This window comes from Podarcis bocagei (genome assembly GCF_964188305.1).
Source record: "Podarcis bocagei genome assembly, chromosome: 5".
In the NCBI taxonomy this organism is placed as follows: Eukaryota; Metazoa; Chordata; class Lepidosauria; order Squamata; family Lacertidae; genus Podarcis; species Podarcis bocagei.
This window is the reverse complement of record NC_138129.1, coordinates 48,496,763-48,516,269: the sequence shown is the minus strand read 5'-3', so window position 1 is coordinate 48,516,269 and position 19,507 is coordinate 48,496,763. Positions and strand designations below refer to the sequence as shown.

The 19,507-nt window shown below is 40.7% G+C and overlaps 2 protein-coding genes across 9 annotated transcripts; one reads left to right on the top strand and one right to left on the bottom strand.

Moving 5' to 3' along the window:
* Positions 1 to 523: 523 nt before the first annotated feature.
* SRSF3 (serine and arginine rich splicing factor 3) lies at positions 524 to 6,606 on the bottom strand. Its single transcript, XM_081195272.1, has 6 exons — positions 6,429 to 6,606; positions 5,490 to 5,697; positions 4,646 to 4,780; positions 2,579 to 2,617; positions 1,593 to 1,679; positions 524 to 1,384 (listed from the first exon to the last, which is right to left on the bottom strand). Exons 2-6 carry the CDS (start codon positions 5,693 to 5,695, stop codon positions 1,357 to 1,359), a joined length of 495 nt encoding a protein of 164 aa, XP_081051398.1. The 5' UTR covers positions 5,696 to 5,697; positions 6,429 to 6,606; the 3' UTR covers positions 524 to 1,356.
* A 68-nt stretch (positions 6,607 to 6,674) lies between these two features.
* On the top strand, positions 6,675 to 19,059 carry LOC308587609 (parathyroid hormone 4-like). 8 transcript variants are annotated; one of them, XM_081195276.1, is made up of 4 exons: positions 6,675 to 6,866; positions 11,337 to 13,170; positions 13,887 to 13,990; positions 16,307 to 19,059. In XM_081195276.1, exons 3-4 carry the CDS (start codon positions 13,902 to 13,904, stop codon positions 16,695 to 16,697), a joined length of 480 nt encoding a protein of 159 aa, XP_081051402.1. In that variant the 5' UTR covers positions 6,675 to 6,866; positions 11,337 to 13,170; positions 13,887 to 13,901; the 3' UTR covers positions 16,698 to 19,059. The 8 variants fall into 8 exon arrangements, with proteins under 8 accessions (XP_081051402.1, XP_081051400.1, XP_081051404.1 ...); XM_081195274.1 differs by having other exon boundaries at positions 11,129 to 13,170; XM_081195278.1 differs by lacking the exon at positions 6,675 to 6,866 and adding an exon at positions 8,862 to 9,586.
* The last annotated feature ends 448 nt before the right edge of the window (positions 19,060 to 19,507 follow it).

The window sequence follows — 19,507 nt, the reverse complement described above, 5'->3', positions numbered from 1 at the left end:
AATCTAAAATTCACAAGACCAATTATTTTCTGGGCACAAGACCAATGGATAAACGTTGCATGCAACATTTGTTTTAATGCAGAGCATTTAAAGCTTTGTCGGCATTACAAAGCTTAATTTTTATGCTTAACTTGAATCCCTGCATAGCAAGTTCACTTTTGGTATACAAGTTTGAGTGCTTCATTACTAAAATGAATGCTCATTGGAGTGCAGCATGCTAAGCCAATCATTATTGTAACTTGTTGTGAATGTGTTGTAGTAAATAACCATGTATTACCATAGATGATGACTGAGGCAATTGCCTCTAGGTATTTGAAGAGGTATTTTAAAAGGAACTATGTGCGGTCTGTTACTTACATATGAACGTTCTCTGAATAGCTCTTTATCCAAACATTAACACAGTGAAATTTGATTATGGCTTCAAATTGTTCACAATAACAGATTTGAATTAAACTGTACACGAGTCCATCTGAATGTTATATTTGCACGAAAGTATGTCAAAATACGAAAGTTAAATACTTAGAACGATTTGTAACCAAAATTTTAATCCAAAGATCTCAAAGAGTTTACAGTGACATGACAACTTATGCACAATAAGAAAATTTCGCATCTACAATGTACCCTTATGCACCCAAATCCTTTAAGCTAATCATCTGTTCTTTTGGTCTGCTCTATAATGAACAGATTAGGCAGTTCACATTTCAGCAGTAAGTACTGATCCACACAAAGATACAAAACTTAATCTACACTTTTACATGGTAGAAGGTAGTTCTGACTAAACTGGTATAAATCAGAACTTGTAAAACAGTATCAAAAACATATAGCTCCTACAAGGCTTTCATAACCCCTTTGCTTACTATTGGTTTTATCCTGTCCATTAATCCTGCTCTCACCTTGCATAGATTGCCCATTTGTGAATGTAGCAAATGCTCAGGATTAAAAGGTCATGTGTGTTGTGTACTTCCTTTCAAGTTTAGATCCTGCAGATTCCAGAACACAATATTTATATGAAGAACATTTGCCATTTGCATGGCTTTTGAGGTTTTATTTGGTAAGTCTATGCAAGGTTATTAGCTAAACATTAATACAAATCAAAGTTATGCTTAAGGGTACATTGTAAAGCAACAAGTTATTACACTTCATATGACCTGCTCAGAACCATATACAGATTCACAACTGTTACATTTGTCACCTGTTACAAGAGACAAGAAAAACAAAATTTGACAGCTAAAACATTTTAAAAATGCACCAAGCTTATGAAGTCTTAAAAGAAAACAATGTTCTGTACATACTCCTTTCACATACTCCTTTCTTCAGATCTAATATGACTTCCTGTACACTGCTGTTCCTGAAGTTCTATTTCCTGTCATTTGACCTGGAACGGCTAGAGAGAATATACATTGAGATTCTCAGTCAAACAATGGAAGTAGTTCAGTATCGTTATTTAAACATACACCTGAAATTTCAACTAGACAAATTGACCTATTATAAGGCTTTTAATTAGTGCACAAGTGAAAATGACATTTCTCTAGTAAATATGCTACAGAATTAAACTCTGTATTCAGACATTAAGGTTATGGAAGTGTTCTTACCTACGAGATCTGGAAAATGAACGGGAAGGCTTATGATTTCTCTCCCTTGACAGTGATCTCTCTCTCCTTCTATCTCTAGAAAGGGACCTATAAAAGGAATAATCAGGATTTCAAGAGAATATCTTTTTCATGCAATTCTTGAAAAACAGCATACTCAAATCTCACTCCTTGAATAACCTTTTTCTTGTAGCTTAAATTCATATTTTTAAATATGTTGCAAATTAATGGCTATAACATACTAATGTATGTGCACAGGTTTTACTTTCTATTTGAGCAACACATGGTATCAATGCATTAACTAGTACAGTGCTTGTAAACATGCTTGAAAATCTTAATTTATGAGGCACATTTTAGAAGAATATGTAATTCATCATTGATACTGGATTCAAAACGAAAGGTATTTTAGTTTATCACAGCATTTGATGGCAGAAAAAAACACTTTTAAATTGTTTAAAGCTGAATTCAGATTAGACTATACTTTAATAAACACATTTGGCATGCATTTTACACAGCATACTGACAACTGTGCTGGCCAAGTACACTTTCAAAGGAGTCAGAGATTTATGGCACTTCAAGTGTATAATTCAACTATCCTTTGGGCTATGAAATGTCACACCTGTGCCATCTGCACCACAGTGCCATCTGTTTAAGGGGGTGGGGAGTCCTTTATTCTATAAGCACTATCTAGGCCAGGGGTCAGCAAACGTTTTCACCAGGGGGCCAGTCCACTTTCCCTCAGACTTTGGGGGGCGGACGGGTGGACTATATTTTGGGGAAAAAATAAAAAATGAACGAATTCCTATGCCCCACAAATAACCCAGAGGTGCATTTTAAATAAAAGGACACATTCTACTCATGTAATAACATGCGGATTCCCGGACCGTCCGTGGGCCGGATTTAGAAGGCGATTGGGCCAGATCCGGCCCCTGGGTCTTAGTTTGCCTACCCATTATCTAGACAACCCAAATGCTGCACCAATAGTTTACCTGCTGCGGCTACGGGAGAAGCTTCTCCTTCGTGGAGATCTACAATCAAAAATAGAAGAGTGAGTATTTTCATCAATTCAACATTAGTGGGGCGAGGCAATTCCCAACTTGTCAAGTCACTGTTGGGCCCAGTGAATGTGCCAAATAACATGGCACTCATCGTCCAGCAAAATGGAAAGATTCAGGCATTAAAAACTGAGTGTGATCAGCACGCTTCCAACCATGAGTTTGCTTTAACTAACACCATGTCATAAGCAAACCTGTCCAATGCAGCACTTCCATCTCAACTAAATCCACTGCCTAGAACACTATACTAATGTCCCACAAGTAGTCCCAAAATTGGTATAAACCAGTATTTTGGAGCCCATGCAAGGTAAAAGTCCGCAACAGGACACAAGGTACCAAGTGAAAGACTAACGCACACCGTGACAAAGCCATTAAACACCATTAGAACTGCATATTTGTGAATGTAAAAAATTAAAATGTCATAGTGTGTTTAGTCTAAAGAACCTTAGTTTGCCCAGTTTATCCCAAAAGTAATTGTTCCGAAAACTGTTAGTAAAACAGTTTAAAGGTGAAAGGAGTTGGCAGATTTTTGCAAGGAAGAACTAAGTTAGCAATTAAATGTAGTTTGCCATCTCGCATGCAAATATACTGCAGTTTAGTTTCTTATATTAAGTTTCCTTAACACCCTTAAAAGTTTTATTCAAGCAACATATGTATGTTACCACGAAATTATGCACAGCCAGCCTTTGATTGAGAAAAAGTAATTACTTATAAGCCGCTTACTCCTTATTTTTACCAGCAGTAAACTGTATAAGCAGGAAAAACTTACTAGTTTTTGGTTTCAACAAGCTAGAAATGGTGAGGTGAGGCTGCCGGACTGACTGCCAAGAAGAATTTGCTGAAAAGGTTTTGCCAGATGTTGCGTTGTATTTAGTTGGTTGGCGAAGGGGGTGTTGTGGATTTTTCCTGCTTTTTTGTTAGCCGAAGGCTGCTGCTGTAGTTGTTGTGAAGACATTTGGTAAATAAACAGCTGAGCTGATTGGCCGGGAATGTGTGGGCGGTCGAGGTGGCTGCTGCCGATTTGGTTAAGGTTGGAGAGAAGGCTGAGAGAAAACAGCATGCTCGGGAACCAAAGGGCGGTGCAACCTGACGACTGGCCATGCCTGGGTCATGTGAAACGACACCAGCCAAGCTGAATGGGGCGCGCTGGTCACATGACGCTGAAAGGGCTAGTTGACTGGCTAATGCAGACTCAGAGGGTGGTGAGAAGAGACATGATGGTGACTCTGTAACGGGTTCATTTTTATTAATAGATGGACCAAAAAAAGCATAAAAAAATGAAAAACAAGCCATCAGTACAACCATCTATTAGCTAACAAATACTCCTATCGTGTTCTACAGTGAAAGGGAACAGATTTCACTCTCTTATCTTGTATGGACTTCATTTACCTGAAACAGGCTAAAATCAGCCCTTGCAGATATAAAGACCTTAAGTACGACTAATAAACACCCAACCAATCTGTCAGGGTCAGAGAATGCATTACTTGTAAAAACCTGCTTTATTTTGAAATTTAATCCTGCATAACTCAAAAGTTTGTCATATTTCAACAGATTTACTATTTTCAGATTTAGCTAAGCAACTGTTCATTGCTTCAGCATTTTTAAAACAGTTGCCTGCCTGGCATCATTGTGCTAAAGTGGAAAAATCTCAAGTGGGTGAAAAAGCCAAGCTGTTGTATTCAATGTTTACAACAATGGTGTAAAGAAAAGCAAAAAAACCTAAGTTGGAGTACTGGGAAGAAAAAGAAAGTGACTAGAAGATGAACAGACTTCAGAAGGAAAGATGATAATCCATGTTAGAGGGCACTATCAACTGGTATAGACACCTAAGGATAAAAGTCAGTGTTCAACACAATGTATCCCTCTAACACATATTCAATGCTTTAAAATTCTGTGTCTGGGTAGGTATAGACAAGCATATATTTTTTTTAAAAAAAAGTCTATTATGCCAAATGGTAATACTGCCAAACATTACTATACAAGTTCTTTGCTCCTAAATACCTGCGGCGAGGTGGAGGACTTCTCCTGCGATAGTCATCTCGAGGACGTCTACCCCATGAGGGAGGTGGACCACGGTTCCGACTACGTTTTTCACCATTGGAGAGTTCCACCCTGACACGACACCCACAAAGTGTTCTAAGAGAAAAAGGGAAGGGTTGTTAGTTCTAACAGCCTAATAAAACTAAGCCAGACACTTCAACTAGTGCCCCTGTATTTCCCTAGTTATTTAAACTTCAACACAAAACCATACCAAGTCAGTCTAATTTTGTTTTGTTTAACTGAAAATTAGACTGGGGACCAGTATTTCACTCCTAAGAAGCAGCCAGCACTTAAGATTGTTTTGATCATATAGAACGCATATTCAGCTTCAGCTATTATAGATGTCAAAATAAAAATGTTTTTAAATCAACATGAGTGAAATTCAGCTACAGTCTGAGCCATTAAGAGCCTGCAACGTTAAGCATATTTCCATTTTAAAAAAATATTAGATGTTTGAAACAGGGCACTCAGAATCACAAGAGCTCACAACCAGTGTTTCCAAAACTTGGTAGCTGTGCAAAATCTATAAGCTCAGGAATAATATGCAACATGTTTTAACTGTACTCAAAATAAACTCTTCTAACACAAGCAAAAGATTACATTTCACACAAATTTAACAGACTGTTAGTAAGAATTACTTCCCAGCCCCACTAGCCCCCACAGAAAATCAGTTCTATTTCTTTTGGATCTCCAAATACAGAAGCCAGGCTATTTGTGACCAATTTTCTTTTCAATCAAAGCAGCATATTACATTAATAGATCAGAGTATACACACAAGCTCAACCCAAATTAAGTCAATTTTTACCTCCCATCTAGTTCTCTGACTGCATCAGCAGCATCACGTGGGTCTTCAAATTCAACGAAAGCAAAACCAGGGGGATTCCTAGCAACCCACACACTACGTAGTGGTCCATAGTAGCCAAAAGCTCGCTCCAATTCAGTTTTGTTGCCATTGTTCCCAAGGTTACCTACATAAACCTTGCAGTCCAGTGGACACGAATCACGATGCATCTCTGGAAGACATGCAAGGAAAAACTGGTTTGCCTTCTGTTCATATTTATTAGTTAGGGAACCTTTTGGGTTATAAGGTATTTGAAACAGGCTCATGATTTTGAAAATACAGTGCAGATGATTTGACTTACAACGCGTAACTATTCATACATTTAAGTCCATCTTATAATCTACTTTAGAAATATAATTCATTGTTCCAAGGTACTAATCATCTTATATTGAAGACCCATACTCCGGGCCCTTGAAACACAAAAGCGAAGTCAAAATTAAGAGACCTCGATATAAGAAAGTTATCGATCCTTCCCCCATTTCAGGGCATCCAGGGGTTGACAACTGGTCTTGGAAGGGCGTGTTGTGTTTAGATCCCCAAAGCAGGTCTCCTTCAAGGCAGCCTGTGGTGATTTGAGCTGGGCCTTAGGCTCCTCGCTCACGAGGAGGCGAATAGGGCTTCTTACGCCTTGGTAACTGGCGCGCCTACTACTGAGAGGTTTCCCGCCCATCGCGGCGGCCTCCGGCCCTCACAATTCTCCGTCGGTTCGACTCGAGCTTGCGCATATAATACCCACCACGCCGCCCCTCACGCTCAAGCAGTCCGCCTCCCCTTTCATCTCCTCCCCGGGACCAACATCCCAGCGGGAGACCTGATGTTACTTCAACCACACAAAATGGCGGCGGCTCTTTGTCCGCTGCCGCAACCGCGAGGCCTTCCATCCCGACCAAGCCCCTCCCTCACCGGCTGCCGGGCCAGGAGTGTGACCGACTCTCGCGAGTAACCGCTACACGGTTTTATGATTATTAATTTTCGGTCGGCTCCGCAGTCTCCCTCGCGTCTCGCCCCTCAGCCACCGAGCTCGATCGCTGCGTCGCCCGTTTTCCCGCCAAGACTCGATTCCGCCTCCTCTCCCACTTCGTCGCACTGGACAAAATGGCGGAAGGCGCCTACACACCCCGAGTTTATATACGTCCTGCCCATCTAGCACGTGACCAGGATTCTCACCAATTGCACGTCGCTTCTCCGGTGATCGACGGTTCCTTGCGCCCTACCCCCTTTCTCAGAAAGATGGCTCCGCCTCAAGGAGCGATCCTTCCTGACGCTTCTTGTTCGCTTAGTAGTGCCTGCTCCTATTGCCCAGTAGGCCGGGCCACTGTCACCGTGGCAACCAGAGAATAGGTGGGACGGGGAGGGGGGAAAGAATGGGCGGGGCGGGGCGGGGCCGACAGTGCCTCACGGAGGCTCAGGGCTTATGGTGGAAACGTGTGGGGCGGGAGGTGTCCCAGTATTTACTAAAGGCCGGTGGGGTTTCGCTCAACTGCTCCATTTCCACTTCGACGCAACCGCTTTTCAAATTTCCCGGATGAGCTCTTTGTATTAAAGGGCGTCCCTATTTTAGAAGCGCGGCATCTCTCGCTTCAGCTTTAACCTGAACCCGCACTGGATTGTGGAGGGAACCCACCTCGCCATTAATCCTTAAACGGGAATTTAAGGCTGCTTCAGTTCTGATTCTTTTCTCCTAACAATTTACAAAGTGGGGCTTGTTTCCGAAGAGCTATGTTTTCCCTTTGCATAGGTGTTGCCCATCCCAGGTGCTGTACGAAAAAGGCTATAATTTTGCCAAATGTGCTGTGACTTTGTTCCTAGAGGGGTTGCTAGATAAGGACCCCGTTCGCACACCTGATCTGGCTTCAGCTGGATTCAGAATAAGAAGGACAAGGAATCGGATGCTGTCGGAGCGAGTGGTACCTCCATTCTGTGTTCGGTTAGGTGGGATGCAGGCCCTAAAGCCAAGTGTGGGATGGTTATTGCCCCTCCTGTGACAGATGAGGCAGTCCGTTGGCTGGCAAGTTGTGCGGAGAGGTGATGAGGACAAAGTGTTTTGGGATGCTACCTGCCAACTCCTAGGGGCCGAGGTCCCTTTGCCCCCCCCAAGAGAATATTTCGGGGGGCACCACCCCCGCAGAAAGTTGATGGGAATTGCCCTTCAAATAGTGTGGGTGTGCCCCATGTGATTAATTATGTGGGGAAGGGCTTACCTAGGTCCCCAAATATTTCATTCAAGTTGGCACCCCAGTAATCTGACAGTTTTTGGCCAGGTATGCAAAAGATGAGTGAAGCAATTTCCCCTCAGTGGGGCTCAAAATCCCACCTGTTTCCCAACCCTGAGTCCTGTGTAGGGCACCACTATGGGATAGTCCTAGCAGTGTGTGATAGTGTGTAGCTGTGGTTCCCCTTTTCGTGTGTCCTCCTAATCCCTCTGGATTGCTTGGCAAAAAAATGATAATATTCCCTGAGCGTCTTAAACAGGGTCCTTTCTGCAGGCTTATTGCCATGTGGTGAAAGAAATATCCTATTTCCATGTGAGTGTTCTGTTGTGTGACCTCTTCTTCCTCCTCTTTGGGACTTATACTTCTAAAAGTACACTTTTGTGAATCCTTACATTTGGAAGATCGCATTGTAGTATGTGTGACCCTGTCGGTCTGCCACCTAGTGGCAAGCAAAGAAACTCCAGCGGGTACAGAATGCTGCAGCGAGGCTCCTCACGGGGTCTCTGCCATGGGAGCATATTCATCCAGTGCTTTTCAAGCTGCACTGGCTCCCGGTGGAGTACAGGGTCAGATTTAAGGTGCTGCTTTTGAGCTTTAAAGCCCTTCACGGCCTAGGACCCTCGTACCTACGGGACCGCCTCGCCTGGTATGCCCCATGGAGAGCCTCAAGGTCCATAAATAACAACACCCTAGTGGTCCCAGGCCCTAAGGAAGTTAGATTGGCTTCAACCAGAGCCAGGGCCTTTTCAGCACTGGCCCCAACTTGGTGGAACGCTCTGTCTCATGAGACCAGGGCCCTGCAGGATCTGATTTCTTTCCGCAGGGCCTGTAAGACAGAGTTGTTCCGCCTGGCCTTTGGATTGGAGCCAATTTGATTCCCTCCCCCCCCCCTTTTCTTTTTTCTTTTCCTTCTCCTGCAATGAGGCTTCATTTTAATATTTTAATGTTCCATTATTTTAATGTTGTATTTTATTTTTGTTTTTAAGTTGTAATCACTCATCTTGTTTTTATTATTGCTTGTAAGCCGCTCTGAGCCCGGCCTTGGCTGGGGAGGGCGGGGTATAAATAAAAAATTATTATTATTATTATTATTATTATTATTATTATTATTATTATTAAGAAACCTGTTTGCTTTTCTGGAGATAAAAGCCTAACTGTCTTAACTATTTCCCCCCACTTTTCTATCCGAATAATCCATAGCTCCTCTGCTATTTTGTCACCCACACAGGAGTGCTTTCTGTTGTAGAGTAGTCTGAAGTTATTCTAGGTTAAAACCCCAGAAGGCCACAAGGCCTATAAAGATATCAGACATATGGAGGCAACTAGTTTTGTGTTTCGCATGAATGCTATGTAAAAAGCTGGACATGTCACATGCTCTTAATATAATTTTACGAGTTAGGTGGGGTAGGTTGTATGCCTGAACTTCCTTCTAATTCCTGGATCCAGCATTGATTCAATTTCTGGAATAGCCAGGTTAGGTTCCTGGTGAGGTAATGGCTCTCTAAGTATGGGCCATTAGGTAACAAAGGAAGTGGTTCTGTGCCAGATAACAAATACGTGGGTCCTCCACTCCCTTTGTCGGAAAGACAAAAGCGAGAATTGAGAGTTGAGTGATGTAAGCTAGAAGCTGGAAGACAGAGCTATGCCTGATTTCTGTCTCAGGCACAGGTTGTTGCTTTGTTATTGTTTAGTTGTTTAGTCGTGTCCGACTCTTCGTGACCCCATGGACCAGAGCACGCCAGGCACGCCACGTTGTATATATGTAAATAAACCATTGATCCTAAAGACACCATAGTCTCTGCTGTCCCTCATTCCAAGGAAACTCATTCCAAGGAAACTGAAACTTGGGTAAGCACCTGGTCATTGAAATGTACATCAAATGCAAAACATTAGGTAGAGAAAGGGAGGCATTTTATTTATTTGAAAGAAAAGCATCAACAATTTAGAGAAATATACATACCATTTCAAAAATAAGAAAACACACTACGTAAAAGCTCATACTTAGAAAGCTTATACTTAGTTGGTCTTTTATATCTTTCAATATATATTTTTTAATCTTTCATCATTGTTATTTATTACGACAGACCAACATGGCTACATTACCTGAATCATTGATTACTTACGTTATATCAAACCATAATATCTTGCTACAAGTTCCCTTACATTGCCAGAGGCCAAAGCTCATGTTCTTTGGTAACTATTTAATAAAGTTGATGTGCATAGCATAGAAATTGTCTAATTATTTTGATATGCCAACACATAATGGGCCAGTTTCTCATTCAAAGCCACACAAGTTCCAGAGCTGCTGCTGCCAGTCCAACTTAAAGTTTGCTTTCAAAATCCTCTACAGCTTTTCTATGGTGGATTTAGCCACAGTTCATATAATCACATCTTTATGGAGTCTTCAAAGATAAAAATGGAGGGCAGGTTTAGGATTTAGCATGGATTTTTTTGTCCTGCAATATGCTCCACATCTTTAGACACTTTTATCCAATCCTGGGATACTCTTGAACCCAGTACTGGAAGCCAGCTTGTAACCATCTGGTAACTGTATTATTCAGTAAAGGCCAGCACAGTTTGAAGCTTCCATAACTACTACTGCAGGAGTTAAAAATGCTGCTGGATGCAACACCCATTCTCTAAAAGTAGAGCTGCTGAGATATTTCCTATAATGCAACTTCCCAAGGGTAGTGGAATTGAGTAGCCATGGCAGCACACTTTGTCTATGATAGAATGCTTTAAGTTGTCATTCAATGAGCATCTTTCAATTTCTCTGGCTGACATTCACTTGCTCAGACAAATGGAATCATAGTTCTTATGATAATGGTAGTTGCCCCTCAATTACATAAAGGTGGCTATAAAGATCAGATGTTTTAGACTTGGCTATGGCTAGTGCTTATTAGCCTGGAAACACGTAACTAGAAAGCTCTGCTGTGGCAGACACATCATTTACGTTAACTTTTTGGGTGTCCTGGAAACTAAAAAGAGATCACAAGAGTTTAGCAACCAATTTAGCAACCTCAATTTAAATCTTTAATTGGTTACAAGTTTTGACCTTTTCAATAAATGGCTCTTACGCCAGGAACAGAGTTGTTACAAAGCTAGAAGCCTGTAGTGATTAGCTGATGAACACAATGGCTCAAAATAAACAATTCTAGCCCCAGATGGTACAAGGCAGAACCAGTTAGGTCTGTACATTGGTATTTGGCTAGTACTTTTTATGTTATTAACATCATGAAAACAATCCTACATTTAACTGTAGCTGCAATGAGGCACAAACAGCTATACCAATATGACTGCATAGAAAATATATGACATTCAATGGTGTCCATATGCTATCAAAATGGGCTTTCACCCATGCTTTCCTGTCCTCTCACCCTCAACTTTCAGCTCCTGCAAACTCCCAGAATCTGTGTTGGACACTTTGGGAATCATTGAGTAGATGGGCAGTGGGCAGGCACAGAGGAAATCCTGTTGTGTCAGCAGAAGTCCTGGTTGTGAGGTACTGGCTCTGTTCAAGCTCGCTTAGCTGCTGGTATTATATTATTTGCTCTGCATTTCTATTGTCTTATTTTATTTGTGCTGTAATTCTTGAAAGGTGCCTTGGAAATCCAAATCTGAGAGGCAATACTGCAAGTGGCTGCTGGTGATGTCCACTCTCTGCTGACTCTGGCCTAAATGGAAGTGAACTTGTGCCAGCAGCAAGTGGCTGTGCCATGCATATGCTGTTGCCTTCACTACTGGACTATAGAGGGGGAAAGCAGCCAGCAGAGGAGGGACAGGCCTCAGATGCACCCAGAGAAACTCACCTTTACCACAGAGAAGAGACTGACGTGGGCTTAAAAGCTTCAGGAACAGGAACTTGCTCTGAAAGGGTATTGTACTGGGAAAAGAAGCAGACTCATTTACCTGGCAGTGCAGTGGAGGTTGGGGCAAGGGGACAGGAACCAAGAGGAAATAGAGCTGTGATTTATTTATCTATGAAGAGAACCCTGTGATGGGAGGAATGAGGGGTTTGGGGAGCTCTGAAGGTGCTGCTTTGAGCCTAAAATCCACTAGACCAGGCATCCCCAAACTCGGCCCTCCAGATGTTTTTGGGACTACAACTCCCATCATCCCTAGCTAACAATACCAGTGGTCAGGGATGATGGAAATTGTAGTCCCAAAACATCTGGAGGGCCAAATTTGGGGATGCCTGCACTAGACAAACAACTATAAAGAAGGAAAACTGAGAACGTCAAATAAACAATAGATGAAGGCAGCAGAATTCTTTTTCTGTGCAAGACTGAGAGGCACATATGTAAGATCAGTTCTGATGTTCAGAATAGCAGGTTGCTGCCTTATATCAAAGCTCAAAGAAGAGCAGGCCTGCCAAGATAGCACCGCTGGGGAAGTATTTAGGTGAGCCCTCACAGCCCTGCATCTTCTGACTCTAGCTATGCCCCATCTCCACACATTTCTGATCTGTGGATGGGCAGTGACATCTGCTTATGCAGCATCTGGGGAAAGTGTTGCATGTATAATAGCAAAGCCCCATCCCGTTACGCCAGAGAGATATTATGGGTCAGTTTGCAAGTTACTGTTGGTGACACTGGGTGGATGCAGGAGACTTCACTGGGAACATCCTGAATATTAGTTTGCCATTGAGGCTGCCATAGTTCAACCAAGACTGATAAACATCAACCCAAAATTTGGGGTGGGTTGTGTGAAGTATGTCTTTAATTTCTACTGAGCAAGAAGTTTTATTTATGCTTCTCCATTTTTAGTTGAATATATTAATATCCCACTTCATATTTCCAGGCTGAGCCCTGGCACTGAAGGCATATTGTGACCATGAAACCATTGTAAATCCTGGTCCAATTCAAAATCTGACAATAACATGTCAAGAAGAGGAAGATTCCTCCTTGCCTTGTTCATATGCTCAGTTCTCCACTTCTCCAGCTGCCTTCTATAAAAATCAAGCTGATTCTTTCCTTAAAAATGTGGTGCTGATCCAGAAATTATATCAAAAGTTATCCAGCAAGTAATGGCTGGAATAAGTTCCCCAGTGATAAAAAGTCTCCAATTCTTCAGCCTTGCTATTGATCCCAACCTCCATAGCATGATTTTACGATCCTATGAAAATGACAGGATGAGAGATATTTCAAAAACAGGAGGTCCCAGTGTCTTAATCACTAGCCAAATAGTAAACTTTATTGTCCAAGGGTGATTGTCTCTGGGAGAAGCACATCTTTCATTTATACAAGGAGGAAAAGATCTTAGTCATAGAATATGATGCGCAGCTCATCCTATTGTTAAGTGCAGCCACAGAACTATAAAAGAAGCTAGGAAGGCGCACACTGTCATTGCAGGAGGAGGCTCACTAGAGATCTGGTAGCAACAAGTAAGACTCCACAAATCAACTTTACCATACTCCAATACAAGAAGAAATAGTAAGTACTCTACATTACACTGCTATTTTTAACCTGTTGGGCTTAAAACTCTATATACCCTTACCAGGACATAAGCCCCATTGAACTTATTTCTGAGTAGACATGTATAGGGTTGCACTGTTAAATATTTTCTTTCAACTAATATTTAATTAAGATATTGTCGGTTATATGTAGCTATACAAATATATCTCAAATATATTATTGACAAAATCTGTCAATAAGTGATTACAGTACTGGAAAAATTGAACCAATGGCTTGTGCCATTCAGGATGTATTTTGTGTATTCACATATTTCTAGAAAACCAGTTCTGGTTCAGATCAGAATATTTGTTTTGTTCCCTCCAAAAGCAAACAATTTTATATACATATTATGCTATTGATTTTCATAGGCTATACTAACCTGAGTGAAGATTGCAGTAATATATTTAAGCCAGGAATATTTGGAATATATATTTAAAAGATGGTTTTCTACTGTTTCAAATTAAAACCTTTTGTGTCCTAATATACAAATAAAATACACTACGGAATTATTTGGCTTTTGTCGCCACAGTAAATATGAAAAGGCAAAGAATAATATTTTTTTAAAAATTATATATTTCAGGCCAATACTTACTATCTGTCACTATGGTTTAATTTTACTATCCATTATTTAAGTGGAATATGTTATAGCTGCAAGTTGCATTTCAATGTCCATCTTATTTCATCTTGTTTAATAGTTTACAAGACAGAAGATGCTTTTGTCCCAAAGATATCTACAGATGGTAACATTTTTGTCCATTTTTTTTCTTGTTTGGTTTGCAACATGTCAAGAAACAAAAACGTAAGAATATTTTTTAGTAAAATTTTTGATAAGCTTTATTTTACTATGATGGGTTTTTGGGTTTTGTTTTTTTACTGTGTTGACTTTTGGATGCAAAATGATAACATTGCAGTAAATCTTTACAATATAATGTATTTTTCTGAAGATCACTGTGCAAACATATGTTTAGCATCATTTGTAATTTTTAAAATGATTTTTCTTTAAAATGTGATACATTTGGAAGGTGCTTTTAAAAACAAGATTATCCTGTACTGAAAGTCATAAGACAGCAAAGGGAAAGGACAAAGTCTTCTTGTTGTTAGCGCTTTCCAAGATGGTTCCGAAAACTATAAAGTGATCTTCTGTTCATTCCTAGATAGTGATAAGGGCGAGAGAGCTACCTCTTTTAACACATCAAAGCACAAATCCATAGCTAAATCAGAAACAATGAAGACAGCTACATGTTTTATTCACATGTCTGTCCTGTTCACATATATTAGCCTGGTTTAGACATAATGGGAAACCAGTTGCTCACCACATGAGTGAGCCCACATGAACCTCAGGCTCACATGGTCTGCTGGTCATAAGGTTAGTACCTCTTGCTACAATCTCTCCAGTCTGGGCATAAAGAGGAACTGCGGCTTATTTAAAAATGGAAGCTTCCAATCTCCTTGTGGCCATGGGAGAGAGATGCATAGAAACCTGAGACTCATACAGGCTCTTTCATGGAGCTTCCCATTATGGAATCATGGTTTCCCATGTGGTAGTCGTGACATGAAAATGGGTGCATGGAGCAGGAAATATGACCCCCCCTTTTTTTTACCCCCTGCACTCCATCAGTCCAGTCCCTTTTCTCCTAGCCCAGTTTATGGAGCAAGGAGTACACCACCACTTTATTACAAAGATGGAGCACACACACAAATACAGTGCTACCTCTGGTTATGAATTTAATGAATTTAATTCGTTCCACAGGTCCATTCTTAACCTGAAACCGTTCTTAACCTGAGGTACCACTTTAGCTAATGGGGCCTCCCGCTGCCACCGGCATGCAATTTCTGTTCTCATCCTGAGGTAAAGTTCATAACCTGAGGTGCTACTTCTGGGTTAGTGGAGGCTGTAACCTGAAGCGTCTGTAACCCAAGGTACCACTGTAATAAAGAAATGTGACTGCCATCATCATGTCTAACAAAGGACACAGGAACATATTTATAATGAATCAGACCATTGGTCCATCCAGCGAAGCCCTAACCACTCTCCAAGGTTTCAGGCAGGAGAGAGGTGAGGCAGTGGGGAGGTCGGCGTGGTTCAAATGCACTGGCAGAGCCAATCCGATGCATTTGGTGGTGTGTTTGCACTGCACTGACCTCTATGCCACTCTACCCCTCAAACACAGATGTTGGGAGGTCAGGCACCATCCCCACCCATGCTGTCCGCAACTGGATAGGAGTCTTTCCCAAGTATGGCCCTCAGTGGGCTCTCTTTGATCAATGGTACTATAATGAACAGACAGGTTTTGTGAATAATAGCTAGCTATGCCACCTTCACTTTACACAGCAAAAAAGTCACTGGATAGAAACTATAATGCAAGAACCTGAAAAGGCCATGTGAACAGTGACAATGCTAATATGCTTGTACAGTAATCTGTCTTTTCATATATTAGGCTAAAGTTGGTTGTGCATCTATCAGTAACTAACCTTTACTGAATTTTAGGTTTCCCAGTTTGAAACAAAACTCCAAGTTCAACACTGAACACTCATCTAATATTTGCTAAAGGGTAGCCATGAAAAGATTTCTTAGCAAGAGATAGGGAAATAAGAAACATCTGTACAAATTCAGACATGAAAAAAATCAATTCCATTGAATTCAGTGGAACATATTCCAAAACAAGCATGCATAGAACTGTAGCCTTACAGTCCAATCCTATACGCCTACTTAGAAGCAAGCCCTACTGAGTTCAATGGAACTTATTCTGAGGTAGTGTTTATAGGATTCCAGCCTTAAAGAATTACAAATAAAGGCAGATGAGGAGCTGTGGGACAATGACTTGCATAGCTTTGGGGACTGTCAACTTTGCATTGATCAGTCCAATTCTACAAAGAAAATAATGAATGCAGATGTCAAACGTCTGAAGTGGTTGGCACTGGTTCAGACCCCAGGAATACCACACACTACTTTTGCAAGCACTTAGATGGCACCAGATAGTTCAACAAGATTGGACACAATCCCTTAGTGATCTTGGTTTCCTCATCTTTAACTAATATACTTGAAATGTTTTCTTGCTTTATTGTGAATGTGTTTCTGCTTCTCAAGCACAGTACTGGCCTTTTCACATTTCAGTAAGAGAGGAGTGGCAGAATTCCAGTTCTTGCATAACAAAGGAAATCTCCGTGAAGAGTTAAACCGACTGATTTGGCTCCACCAAGCTATGGGAGGAGTGCACACAGCCGTGGGCAGGGACATCCCGCAGGCACACATTGTGTGGACCTCACCAAAGAACCAAGACCTCTCCGATCTCTCTGATGGAACTGGCAGAGAAGAGTCTCTAGAAATGATGAAGCAACTGCTGCTGGGATTGCTGGAGAAGGAAGAGCCTGTTGCTGTCCTCAGGAAAACAAATGTGTTGCAGTATCTAAAGAATGTAAAGGGTAATCAGGACCGGCAAGACCTTTCTGACATATTTCAAGGTGGAGATCAAGATGGCAAAAGAAATCTCAGCACCCAGACATAGATTTCCTGACCGAACCTATTGCAGTCCATCTGCTACTTGAGATATATACACTGAGGGAGATCAAAAGAAAAGTTGATTAACAAAGAAAATGTGCGTTTGTGCCATTTACTACTCCTTTGCATTGTTGAAAGGCCAGAACATTTCCCCCTTATTCCGATTATTAAACAGGAATGTGCAGGGCTTAAAATGTTCCCTTCTAGATAGCACAAATATTTTATAACTGTTAGCAATATTGCCAGGGGCTATATATTATTATTGCTACTTCACTCCTTTGCATTTGTTGAACAATATTATTGAGGTATTTGTGCATGCAGGTTCTGCTGGGGTACATGGAAAGTATTCACTCTTTGTCCCTTCTACTCATTTCCTGCTTCCACCACCTATATAATTACTTGAGGTCTTTTGTGCCTGTTCCCCTTTAGCAATGTGGGTTTAAGTTATAATAAAGCACATGGCTGAGAAAACACCTAGGCTGGAAAGCAAATTCAAATGCTCTATAATACATTTTTTTCATGTAAAAATGCATACTTCTAAATATGCACCCCTGGTTCTTTGAGCATATTAATGTTGTCTCCTTACTGCAGAAAGAATACGTCTTACAGTAAGATTGGAATCTTAGGCAAACAAGAATAAGACCCATTGAACACCATGGAACTTACTTTTGAGTAAACATGCACTGGATCAGGCTGCAGCAATTATGACCTACTTAAGGTTTTCAAAAGGAATCAAGTCATCCAGAATAATGCCTCAGCCTATCACCCACATCTAGCTGATTAGAACACTTAGTAGAAAAGCCCAAATATACATATTTTCAAATGTAAAAACATTCTGCTGCAACTCTGAAGATGTGGAATTGAAGCAACCATTGCAAGTAACTGGTTAGCTGCTTGAACAAAATATTTCAGATACTACATACCTCTGGAAGAAGTATGCTGAGGGTTCCCACTTTCCAGAGGGATGAAAAGGTTTTGTCAGAAGAGTTCCAAAGTCTATTGGGCTCAGTCAGGAGGGCATCAGACTCTTAATCTCAGGGTCGTGGGTTCGAGCCCCACATTGGGCAAAATATTCCTGCATTGCAGGGGGTTAGACTAGATGACCCTCGTGGTCTCTTTCAACTCTACAATTCAATGATAGATAAGAGGTGCAGATTGCGTACCTTAAACCTAAAACACTGTGATGTGTGAGAACTAAATGTTGATTGTTCTGTTAGGTTCCACACAAGTGTTGGTAATGCAATTGGCATTAAAAGCGGGTTAAATACAGCTTCCTGGGAAGTCTCTTAACAGCCCTGCATCCAGGTTTCTCCTAATCCTAGGAAAGTAGGTAATTATAGGGGTCAACTTTCAGAGACAATGCTGTTAATTTACTCTACCAGAATACAACACAGAAACCATATTACACAGATGGTGAATGTAACAATTTAAAATGGGCTCTTACTGATGCACAACATGAAGTTCTGTTGTACACCACTGACATTTAGTGTATAATCAACGTTTGGCCATGAGCAAATCGCAGACTGGTTAGATTTTGGTTGTCCAGGCACCAGATACTAAACCACCTTGTAGATTTTGTTTTGGGGACTCTGCCTGAGCGTCTTATTACTTAATGTGGGACAAGTTTGTTTTTTCTTTCTTGCTTGTTTTTTTCTTTTGCAAATACATTTGTATTTTATATCTCAACTTCCCCCTGGAAAATCTCTGAAGGCTATCATAAGTAGAGGCTGGATCTGGCCTTCACATACCATTTTTGTCATGAGCAAGGAGACTGGTTTCTTAGTTTCTAATGCCATATTTCAGATCTAAACTAGTTTGGGGAAAACACATACAAAATTCTGAATGCAGAATTCTAAATACAATTATTAGCAAATAAGTCCCATTGAATATTCCCAAGCCAACAAGTGCAGGGCTGAGATGTTATACAAAGCCACCTTTGTGCATTCCAAAGGAGTAATAAATGGCAAGAACACATTTTGTCCTTCATATTTAATAATAATATGTTAAACAATATGTACAAATGCTAAAATACATATGTAGTATTGCTATAGCTTTGTTATTCGGGTCACCGAAAATATTCAAGGTCTCAGTTACTTTAAATATAATGCTTAAGCTGTCTTAAAATAATCTTTTGATAATAATACAATGTTGATAGATCATATTTTACAGTGATCCATTTTAAACAAACTGTCCATCCTCAGTGTTATGGAATGCATTAAGATACATGTTTTTTGCATGAAATTTATCAAAATGTTGCACATCATTAATGCTGGAAATCTAAATAAAATAAAGCAAGATTATATTTTGCTAATAGCCATGCATTTTTGAAGAAAATGGAAAAGATATTAAATGCCATTAAATGAAAAAAACACTGGATAGCTATGTTGGCAACAACAGGGACTTCCACAGCTATGTACAATTTGCTGTCACTGTTCATCTGAGTTATAATATTATCCTGTAAGTGGATTTAAAAGTAGAATTGGAATTTTCATTTGAGGTTATATACAGATTAGCAGCTTAAAACACAGCAAATTTGTTCTCCCCGCTCCCCTTCAAGTCACTTTTACACATTTACATCCGAGAAGGGGCAGGGGTGTCTTCACTCTATGCATATTACAGTACCTGTTTGGTTTCCCATGCCTGCAGCTTCCCGCAACTCCTATTCATGCAGCTGTCAACTTTGCATGTGCAACAGCAGTCTCAAATATACACACCTCACTTAACCACAAAGTGATGGTTGCTTATTTTAAAATCCAGTCTTTAGGGCATCAATTCATGGATATTAACGAGTAGGGACCAGAGGTTCTTCATAGGGTT

Coding starts and splice junctions, on each gene's coding strand:
- SRSF3 (XM_081195272.1), bottom strand. CDS start 5,695: ATGCATCGTGATTCGTGTCCACTGGACTGCAAGGTTTATGTAGGTAAC. Junction 4,781..5,489: donor GTCAGAGAACTAGATGGGAG/GTAAAAATTGAC, acceptor TTTTTCTCTTAG/AACACTTTGTGGGTGTCGTG. Junction 2,618..4,645: donor AGTCCTCCACCTCGCCGCAG/GTATTTAGGAGC, acceptor TTTTGATTGTAG/ATCTCCACGAAGGAGAAGCT.
- LOC308587609 (XM_081195276.1), top strand. CDS start 13,902: ATGCTTTTGTCCCAAAGATATCTACAGATGGTAACATTTTTGTCCATT. Junction 13,991..16,306: donor ACATGTCAAGAAACAAAAAC/GTAAGAATATTT, acceptor TTCACATTTCAG/TAAGAGAGGAGTGGCAGAAT.